We start from the raw sequence: 12108 nt of genomic DNA on the forward strand, positions 1-12108 counted from the left end.
ACATATGTACATCATCAACACACCTCTCTACAAACGATTATACATCATCAATACCCCCTCTACAAACGATCTAATAACCTATCTACTTTAGACAGAATGCGAACGTTGGAACATCGTGATTGACCACCAAGAAACATTCATCCTTTACAAGCGTTCGATGCTCAATAACATATCTGATTAAGTTCGAAAACATACATTTGTACATTTTGTAAGCCGGCGTTTTAAATTTGAGAATGATTTTGCTTAAGAAAAGTTTAAGCGAGGGCAACATATTTTTCCAGTCGTCATCATATTTAACGGAAACATAAACACGAACAGGTTTCTTTTACATCTCTAATAATTTGTCATCTCGCAGTATCATATGTTGCCACATTTGTATGTATGTTGCTTTTCAATCTAGTCAGCGTTTTTGGCATATGTTGTTTTCAAATTTATTCGTAAAATTTAATATTCAGCTTTTTAAACAAGTCAGCGTTTTTGGCATCTGTTGTATACTGCTACGTTACGCTTCAGATTTTTAAACTAGTCAGCCTTTTTGGCATCTGTTGCTTCATACTATTTAAACATTACACCCCACGTTTAAGTTATCATTTACAGGCCTTCACTTGAAACACACAAAAGTTCTGCAGATTATCTCTGAAAGATGTATACAACATTTCTACTTGTGTTGATGCTGGTTGCTAGTTGTTCAGGTAAGAAATCTCTTATTCGCTATTTTCAAAAAAATTATACGAATTATGCTATTGCTCTTTTTTTTAATTGATAAGTTTTGTGACCAATTTGATTTTTGTTTTATTTGAGATTTCCAAATGATAATGACACTACATGTCTCATTGGCAATCACACCACATCTGTTCTTTCTTTAATAGCCAGCTTATTTGAACGTGTATCGCCCTTTTGCGTGGAGGCATAATGACTGCTTTCAGTACACACATTTTTGCTGGAATAAATTGTATTAAGATTATCAACACAATCATGTAAATCTGCTATTTTAGATCTTTTCATCCTGCAATCGACTTTTGTACTATTCTTATACCGGTGTACAGATTACACGAAGCGATATACGTATACTAGACGTATATTGTCTCCTGGTATCCTGCTTCTGTTGCGAGTTAACGGTTATGTGAAATAATTGTTTCACCAGCCCGGTTATGTGAAATAATTGTATCACCAGCCCAGTAATCAACACTTTGATGTTGACATGAATATCAATAATGGGGTCATTTTTATTAATTTCCTGTTTACAAAACTTTGAATTTTTCGAAAAACTAAGGATTTTCTCATCCGCTGCATAGATTACCGTAGCCGTATTAGGCACAACTTTTTGGAATTTTGGATCATCAATGCTCTTCAACTTTGTACTTGTTTGGCTTTATAAATATTTTGATATGAGCGTCACTAATGAGTCTTATGTAGACGAAACGCGCGTCTGGCGTACTAAATTATAATCCTGGTACTTTTGATAATTATTTACGTCACAGTTCAATTTGGGATCCTCTTTTCAAAAATGAATTCAACGATTGAGATGGATAAACATGTCAAAAAAGTAAAAGCAGGATAAAGACAATAGCTGTTAAGTGTCTTTAAATATCAGCTCTATTTGTACTCGGATCGACATGAGTAATTATAGCTTGCTGAAACTTGCATATCACCTGTTTCTTAGCCTTTGAATTAACTATAGAGGTGACCTCCGAACACCTCTGATGGTCATATAAGCGATATAAACATACATTTAGATATAGATATGAATAGAAAGTGAAATCCTGCAATTGGATTTTTCTAGGTCTGTTTAATTTTATATTCTATATTACATCAACGTTTTCACCAGCATAAGAATGATATCTGTTATGTTTACCTTGTTTCACTTCCAATGTTGACATTCGTTTGTTTTGTATAACCAACACACACACAATTCATGCGTTATCCATCTCTGGCTGAGGGCTTTAATTGAAGTTCACATAAATTCGGATTTAATGAGGTCGAATTATTCACTTGCAATTTATCTATAGTAATTATGCCTTAAAACAATTCTTGTTTTTTTCTACATTCTGTGATTTTTCTTTAAAACTTGTTTTTGTCATTTACATTTTTGTTTTATTAATATGAGATTTGAATGGGATCCAGTTCTGCTTTGGTTGAATTGTACGGTTTTCTCTTGCGGTATTTGTATTTAACGTATATGTCGAAATAGGACTGTTTGAATCAAACTACATATGTAATTGCTGTATTTGCATTGAACATGTATGTCGAAATAGGACTGTTTGAATCAAACTAATGACTTAAAATTAAGATTGTTTATCTTGCTGCGTATCAATCTTTTCTGGGCTTCACTGGTCTAGTTTCCTTCATTTATATATACGAGTTAAAAGTAACATTTTCAAAGAATTTATTCAGATGTATTATAATCTGTTTTCTTATAAAATATATAAGTGACATTTTGCATTTGTCGTAATTATATATTTTTCTTATATTTATTGTTTACTGTGCTAGACTAGTAAAGTATTTTTATTATTAAATTCAAACAAATGAGGAGTGTCGTTTTCATCGTCTGTACATGCATAAGATAAGATAAGATAAGAAATTTCTATTCCAAATAAAGGGCCAATGAAGAGCAAAGTAATTTAACACAATGATTTTGATAATTGACATAATAATATTGATAAACATCATATATAAATATTAATGTAATCATCTCAAATCTAAGATGTAAAATCACAGCCAGATAAGAATCATACAAATATTAGTAAAAAAAAGTATAACAATTCTATCTTATATCATTAAAATTAATTACATAATCCGTTGTCTTGTCAATATTGACCATGATGTCGCCTTTCGATATTGACCAGGGTGTTGTCTTGTCGGTGTTGACCAGGATGTTGTCTTGTCGATATTGACTATGATAATGTCTTGTCGATATTGAACAGGTTGTTATCTTGGGACAGTGGAATCAATAGTGCTCTAGCGATGATGTTGTCTTATTGGTATTAATCATGATGTTGTCTTGTCGATATTGACCATGATGTTGTCTTGTTGGTATAATTCATGATGTTGTCTTGTTGGTATAAATCATGATGTTGTCTTGTTGGTATAACTCATGATGTTGTCTTGTTGGTATTAATCATGATGTTGTCTTGTTGGTATTAATCATGATGTTGTCTTGTTGGTATAAATCATGATGTTGTCTTGTTGGTATAAATCATGATGTTGTCTTGTTGGTATAAATCATGATGTTGTCTTGTTGGTAATAATCATGATGTTGTCTTGTCGATATTGACCATGATGTTGTCTTGTTGTCTTGTTGGTATAATTCATGATGTTGTCTTGTTGGTATTAATCATGATGTTGTCTTGTTGGTATAAATCATGATGTTGTCTTGTTGGTATAAATCATGATGTTGTCTTGTTGGTATAAATCATGATGTTGTCTTGTTGGTATTAATCATGATGTTGTCTTGTCGATATTGACCATGATGTTGTCTTGTTGGTATAATTCATGATGTTGTCTTGTTGGTATAAATCATGATGTTGTCTTGTTGGTATAACTCATGATGTTGTCTTGTTGGTATTAATCATGATGTTGTCTTGTTGGTATAAATCATGATGTTGTCTTGTTGGTATAAATCATGATGTTGTCTTGTTGGTATAAATCATGATGTTGTCTTGTTGGTATTAATCATGATGTTGTCTTGTCGATATTGACCATGATGTTGTCTTGTTGTCTTGTTGGTATAATTCATGATGTTGTCTTGTTGGTATAAATCATGATGTTGTCTTGTTGGTATAACTCATGATGTTGTCTTGTTGGTATTAATCATGATGTTGTCTTGTTGGTATTAATCATGATGTTGTCTTGTTGGTATAAATCATGATGTTGTCTTGTTGGTATAAATCATGATGTTGTCTTGTTGGTATAAATCATGATGTTGTCTTGTTGGTATTAATCATGATGCTGTCTTGTCGATATTGACCATGATGTTGTCTTGTTGGTATAAATCATGATGTTGTCTTGTTGGTATACATCATGATGTTGTCTTGTTGGTATTAATCATGATGTTGTCTTGTTGGTATAAATCATGATGTTGTCTTGTCGATATTGACCATGATGTTGTCTTGTTGGTATTAATCATTATGTTGTCTTGTTGGTATAAATCATGATGTTGTCTTGTTGGTATAAATCATGATGTTGTCTTGTTGGTATTAATCATGATGTTGTCTTGTCGATATTGACCATGATGTTGTCTTGTCGATATTGACTAGGATGTTGTCTTGTCGGTCGGAAATAATGATGATGATGTTGTCTCGTCAATATTGACTATGATGTTGTCCTGTCGATATTGACCAGTATAGGGTTTCGGACAGTAGAATCAATAGTGCTTTTGTGAAGATATTGTCAGTCATATGCAGAGTTCAATTTACCTGTTTTTACCACGGCGATATCATTAGTCATTTGAGTTAAGGCTAATGTGTCGTCATAAATAATTGGATCTGAAACAAGCTAACGCGAACAATTTAATATTTTATCCTTTTTTGGTTTAGTTTTGTTTATCTAGAGGCAATTGTTTACAAAACTTATCAACTATAAAGAATTTTTATTTTTAAGTGACTGTGATATGAGAAAACGTGTTGTTTGATTTTCTGTTCTTTTTTAGGAAATGGTGGAGACACGAGATGCACATCAGCCAAAGGTTTTTGTTTCGACACACGTACAGAAACTTGCAGCAGTCAAGCTATAGTTCCAGGTCTGTGTTGTGGAGCACATCGATCTTGCTGTATAGACGACTGTAAAGGTAAAATTGTTATAAATGTTATTCATTTTGCATACCCTATCATCATCGATCAAATTACCATTGAAAAATCAAGATAATTAAGTAACCCTTGATCCTCCCACAGTGCTTCTAAATAAACGTATGCATAACCTTTGATCCTCATACCACGCGTCTAAATAAACGTATTTATAACCCTTGCTCATTATACCACGCTTCTAGATAAAACTATGTATAATCCTTGATCATTATACCACGCTTCTAGATAAAACTATGTATAATCCTTGATCATTATACCACACGTCTAGATAAAACTATGTATATCCCTTGATCATTATACCACGCTTCTAGATAAAACTATGTATAATCCTTGATCATTATACCACGCTTCTAGATAGAACTATGTATAATCCTTGATCATTATACCACACTTCTAGATAAAACGTATGTGTAATCCTTGATCATTATACCACACTTCTAGATAAAACTATGTATATCCCTTGATCATTATACCACGCTTCTAGATAAAACTATGTATATCCCTTGATCATTATACCACGCTTCTAGAAAAAACTATGTATAATCCTTGATCATTATACCACGCTTCTAGATAAAACTATGTATAATCCTTGATCGTTATACCACGCTTCTAGATAAAACTATGTATAATCCTTGATCATTATACCACACTTCTAGATAAAACGTATGTGTAATCCTTGATCATTATACCACACTTCTAGATAAAACTATGTATAATCCTTGATCATTATACCACACGTCTAGATAAAGCGTATGTGTAATCCTTGATCATTATACCACGCTTCTAGATAAAACTATGTATAATCCTTGATCATTATACCACACGTCTAGATAAAACGTATGTATAATCCTTGATCATTATACCACGCTTCTAGATAAAACTATGTATATCCCTTGATCATTATACCACACTTCTAGATAAAATTATGTATAATCTTTGATCATTATACCACGCTTCTAGATAAAACTATGTATATCCCTTGATCATTATACCACGCTTCTAGATAAAACTATGTATATCCCTTGATCATTATACCACGCTTCTAGATAAAGCTATGTATTTCCCTTGATCATTATACCACGCTTTTAGATAAAACTATGTATAATCCTTGATCATTATACCACACTTCTAGATAACACTATGTATATCCCTTGATCATTATTCCACACTTCTAGATCATTATATCCCTCTTTTAAAGAAAAAAAGTGTGAACAAATGTTGATCCTTATACCGCGCTTCTAAATAAAAGTATGTACAACGTTTGAACATTATACCTGGCCCGACGGCATCCTTAATTATACAATACAAACTCAAATTCGGACCAACAACTATGCCGCCAGATTATTCGAACCGATTCGAGTGAAAGTCTACAATTTTTTCAAGTGCAAAATCTTGGTGTCAACGGATCTTTGAGTTATTAGCAATCATATACAACATCTCCTTATTTTATATAAGAAAGTTTCAAACAAAAAGATGTTCGTGCAATACAGGAAACCACATTAAGTTTATCGATAAAGATCTTTGATAAACTTCACTCAACTAAATAAAAGCATGAATTAAAAAAAGAATCAAATCTGAATAATCATCCAACGAATAAACTAGATTGATTAATATATCAGAATAATAGTCCATTGACACTAGATTTGATAAACAATTCGGATTCATAGTCCATTGACACTAGATTTTATAAACTATTCGGATTAATAGTCCATTGACACTAGATTTAATAAACAATTCGGATTAATAGTCCATTGACACTAGATTTGATAATCAATTCGGATAAATAGTCCAACGAGACTAGATTAAACAATATGGATTAACAGTCCATTGACACTAGATTTGGTTAACAAAACGGAATTATAGTCCAATGACACTAGATTTGAATGTCGATGCCCGAGAAGACCAGTAAATTACGTTTTCATTTTCAATTCTTTTTTTCCAAAATTTTAGTTTTGAATAAACTATTATATAAAGTATTAATATGATAAATATACTATGGTAGGTTAACAGTTTTTTTTTTAATTACAGATGATGTTGCTTGCACTTGTTCAGATAAATGTGCCGAGGGTAGTAATGATAGTGGACCGTGTTGCGATGGTAAAAGATGTTGTAGAGATACATGTAATGGTAGGTTAATTTTAATATCCCTTACTAAAATAAAACAAATCAATATATTTTGGAAACTTTTAACCACACACACACACACACACACACACACGTCTACATATTGTTTATAACTAACGTGGATACATTTGTAAATGTCAGAACGACATGCAGATAGCAACAGGAAAAACAGTCGGAATTAAATGAACTCCCAAGTCATGTGTGACGTGTCAGTATGAAAGACCTCTGCCTCTATCACTTCTATTGGAGTGTGGTTAGGTGCTTCGGTAGGATAAACCTCTAAAGCTATGTATGCATGTAGAACTATATGTAGAATTATAGTCGACAGGGAAAACCTCTACACATATGCATACATGTAAAGTAAAACCTGATGCTCCAACAGGGTTATGATCATTGTTGAAGGGCGCAATTACGACTAGGACCACTAACAAGAGCTCTCTTACAAAAATATTTCCATGACTTCCTTACCAATACTTTCATATTTTTTTTTAATTTATGTACGATAGTCAAAATAAAGCTATATATTCAAATTGCAGATGATTGGTGTGCAGCTGTAGGAGGTGTATGTGACGCCGAATGTAAAGGAAAAACCCCTAATGAAGTAGGCGAATGTTGTGGTGGAAATAAGTGCTGTAACAGTAAGCTATACTATACATGATAATGTAAGAAGAGAGAGGAGAGAGAGATAGCGCGAAAAAAAATAAAAAAATAAAATAATAATAGATAAAATGTTTTGTATACATTAGCCATTCCGGCTATTTTAAAATCTTTAAAATCTTACTTGTTAGATTAACGACGTGTGGTATGCATGTTCGTTCGTGTACATGGGGTGACCGTACATGGGTGCTATGTGTATCAGGACTTTTGATCATTTTTCACTTTTTGTCAATTATCTTTTGAACTTTAACAAAAGTAAATAGACCTTCAAATAGCTAAATTGTTAAAGATTAATCTCTATACCAATGTTATTTGGTTGGTTGAGAAATAAAGATATACTAACTAATACCATCATGATTTCACGCAGTATATATTGTATAAAAAAAGAATCACGGAAACACGCAGTATATGTTATATTAAAAGAAAAAGTCACCAGATGATGTATTTATTATGAAGTAAAAGTAAAAAAAAAACAAAAGCACAGACATGTAAAAGCTTCAAAATTCAATAAACGAAATATGATTTTTCTTCACAAGATCAAAAGAGCCACTGGTTATTTTTGCCTTTAAACATTAGCATTATAACAGAGTTAGTACTCACTTCAAATGCATTGACTATATATATTATAGAGGATGAACCATGTGAGAAAGTTGATGGAACTTGCCAGTTTGCAAGTGCAGACGATTGTAATGGTGGATTTTTAAATGGATTTTGTGCAACACCAAATCACAAATGCTGTAAACTCTGTAAGTATCGTAAATAATATTCTGAATATTAATATGTTATATTGTAAGTTTGAATTATATACTTTTATAAATAAAATTAAAAGTTATAATATTCAGATAAGGCACATTTAGCTTTTTTTGTTTGATATGAATGAGTAGATAAGAGAAATTACTTAAACATGTTGAGCAAAACAATCTTCTTTTTTAATACTCTAGTTACTTATTCAAATAACAATATTATTCATTAATTTGCCAGAGCCTACATCTAATATAATTGGCGTTTATCATTTTGAATAATTCATATCGTTTTTACCATATTTCGTACTTTTAAGTCAATTTTTATTCATCGTAAACTTCTCCAGTATGCTTGAATTTCGATCTTCATTACTGTACGTTAGTGTTAAGATTGACAAAAAGAAGCACCTTTCGATTTGTATAATCTTTTGACTTGTCATTCATGAAGTATAACTAGTAAAGTATTCAATGGTATTATTTCCATAGTTAGATACAATATGTGACATAAACAGAAGGTATTCTAAAACGAACAATATTACTCTTATTGGAATTGACATTCAAAATGAATAAATGTAGACTATTTTGATTTAGAAAATTATCTGGATTTTAATTCCAGTTATGGATCTTTTAACTCTATATTTGCCGCAATATTCATATTGCCTAAGGATACACCCATTCAATTCTTTCTACAGAGACAAATTAATAAATTCGGATAAGATGCCTTTTAGATATACCTTCTTATTCTCAAAACTGGTGTATCATATGGACTTGGTGTAAGTTTTTTCTTTCACTTTCAATGCAATATGAAAGAAATATTCGTGTTTGAAAAAAGGCAGCCTCATATTGAAAACAAGTTTCTATTTATGAATCATAGAAGGCATTAGATAATTGTCCTACATTTGAAAAATAACTCATCATATTGATTTTGTTAAATATAGGCTAGGACCCTTAAATAGATTGGATACATGTACGTTATTCAATTAAAATTAAAGCCGTACTTACATTAAATTAAATATGAAAGGAGCAAGCTAAAGTGAGTTATATTTTCACTTTTAAAGAGAAAAGGTATAATCATAGTGCAATCAAAACCCATTGCAGTGCATATTGAGGTATTGCTCTCAGTCTTGTGCTTATAGTTGAATAATAAAACATTTTTTTTCACATAGTTATCTTCGAAATCTTACATTTCTTTGAAAAAAAATCGTAATAAATTGATACTTATATAGGTACGATGAAAATTATCAAAAGAGGTTGTATGAGTTCAATATTGGTGGCAAAAATCATTTTCCATTTCATGATTAAAAAATGAAGAAATATATATTATGTCAACTCTGGAGAGTTAATACCTCTTCTGGAAATTTAAGTGAATATTATTACTATATTTACAGGTGGACGTGACTGTGAGGGAACGTGCGTGCCGAAAAATCAGTGTAGTGGAGAAGAAGTTGGCCAAAACTCATGTTGTAAGAACAATAGATGTTGCGTGGAACGTCCTTAATATAATCCACTGCCAATAGGTAAAACCATGTCTGCAAAATACTAACAAATTATTCTTCTAAAATAAAGTGCTCTTTCATCTGTTTGTTCATTGTACAAGAATAAAATGCTGCCTCCTTACGACATCAGTGACAAAATTTCACAAATAAAGATACTCGGGTTGAATAAGTACTTCTTATATATAATTTAGAATAGTATGAATGAGCAGCTAACATAAGGATTCACTTGTATTTTATTCAGGTTGCATGTGAGCAAATAACATATGTTTTAACAGAGATTTTATGCATCTTGGCAATGTCGGTTTCAGATAAATTTTGTTTAAATCAGAGATTTTTTTAAAAGTATGATTTATCCCTCTTGAAAACAAGACATGTATATCAAACTATGCTGTTCTTTATTTAATCTAAATTGGATCAATTCTTTTATCCTGATTTAAAGTAATTTCTCACAATTTGATTGGCTGATATTGTCCTAATAAATTTCAGTACAATTTTTTATCACGTCACTTGGAATTATCTCCAATATTTATTACGTCAATTGAAATTATCTCCCTTATTTAGTACGTCAATTGGAATTATCTCCCTTATACCATTGACCCAATAAAAAAAAAATAAAAAAAAAAAACAATTGAGTTGCTTTGTAGTCATAATATTTTTTATTTTTCACAGTTTTTTATTTAATATCTAAAATATATTTATTGATATTGTCCTAACATTGAATTTGAATATAATAATATGTAATATAACAAAATCAGGATAAATTCGTTAGACAGTGTTCAATTGTCCTAATACGGAATTTATCGGGTCAATAAAATTCATATCGAGTTTGGCTTCGCACTGTGTAACTAATAATATCTCCCCTGTAATGACTGCGCCCATGAATGATGAACATATTTAGCAGCTGAATTTGAGATTTTAACAGTTTATGGGAATGCAGAGTGGTTCAAAGTTCAATTACTAGATATATAAAATATACAATATCTCGATATTATGTTAGAGCTAATTTAAATATAAGTATGAATTTCAAGAACAACATAACAAACCTATGAATGATAAGGTTTTATCTTTGGCAAGCGTCATGGGGATAAATGATGAAAGATGCTACATAGGTATTAAATTTATATAAGATGGTGAGAATATTCAAATTATCTTTACATAAGATTCACTTTCCAGAAAGGTTGAAACGAGCCAATTTTATAAACAAAAAGTGAACTAAACCGAATGATATATATATATATATATATGTATGTATTTCCTTAATAAGCGAAGTATTCAAATATCAGGGATACTATAATGGACATAAACCCTATGCCGGGGATGTCACATTCTATACCATGTCATAGAAACGATAAACACACAAAGGCCATTGCGTCATATAAAAGACAAAGAAATTGGAAACGTATTGAAATAAATTTCAATTCAAAAGAAATGAAATTTCCCTGTAAGCATTATTTGAGAGTTTGACTGTCCCTCTGGTATATTTCGTCCCTCCTTTGCATCATACATTGATGAAGAAATTTTATAAGTTTAAATGCACCAATAAATGTTATAAAATAATAAAGTATCAACTCAAACCTTTTCGATTTATTTTGTAGATGAAAAACTAAGAAAAAAAAAGACATTCCATGGAGAGTAAACAGAAGAAAAATATTAAGAATAAACGATTACAAAATTGAGTGTATCTTTTTCTTTATATAAGTATTCACTGCAGTCACTGTGTCGATGAATCATTAATATATACGTTCAGGTACTTTGACATTTTAATTCTATGTTACAATAATTTGAGTTCTTTATTCATCATAAGTTCACCTGACTCAAAGGGCCAAGTGAGCTTTTCTCATCAATTGGCCCTCGCCACCCATCTTCGCACAATAATTTTATTCTGCCTTGTCCATGTTGACAAATTTATAAATATACGTGATGAACAACTGACATTTCCAATTCATTTACTTGTGTATGTGGTGCTGTTATTTTCATTCACTCTCTTGAACCATAAATTGTCATAATCTATAACTTTGTATCGGCGGGTATATTGTTTAAATCTGATGAAGGGAATGCGTAAAAAACAGGTCTCTTGCCCTATCAAACTTCAGACTTAATCAAATACTGCATTTAAATAGTAAGCTTATCCTTATATCGAATATGCATCTTCTTACCAATAGATATTTCAGAACATAAGGTAGCAATAAACAGTTAGGAAAAAATACTAAAATTTGCGCTTATGAATTTTACCATCCCCTTTTCATTGCTTTTTTTGCAATATCAAGCTTACTGTTTGTGTCATATATG

At 31.1% G+C, this 12108-nt stretch overlaps 1 protein-coding gene across 1 annotated transcript; it reads left to right on the plus strand.

The window, feature by feature from the left end:
* Positions 1-596: 596 nt before the first annotated feature.
* On the plus strand, positions 597-11484 carry LOC143064646 (uncharacterized). The gene is made up of 7 exons (XM_076237624.1): positions 597-692; positions 4649-4786; positions 6831-6929; positions 7463-7564; positions 8213-8329; positions 9712-9840; positions 11415-11484. Exons 1-6 carry the CDS (start codon positions 644-646, stop codon positions 9819-9821), a joined length of 615 nt encoding a protein of 204 aa, XP_076093739.1. The 5' UTR covers positions 597-643; the 3' UTR covers positions 9822-9840; positions 11415-11484.
* The last annotated feature ends 624 nt before the right edge of the window (positions 11485-12108 follow it).

Source organism: Mytilus galloprovincialis, chromosome 2, assembly GCF_965363235.1.
Source record: "Mytilus galloprovincialis chromosome 2, xbMytGall1.hap1.1, whole genome shotgun sequence".
Lineage (NCBI taxonomy): Eukaryota > Metazoa > Mollusca > Bivalvia > Mytilida > Mytilidae > Mytilus > Mytilus galloprovincialis.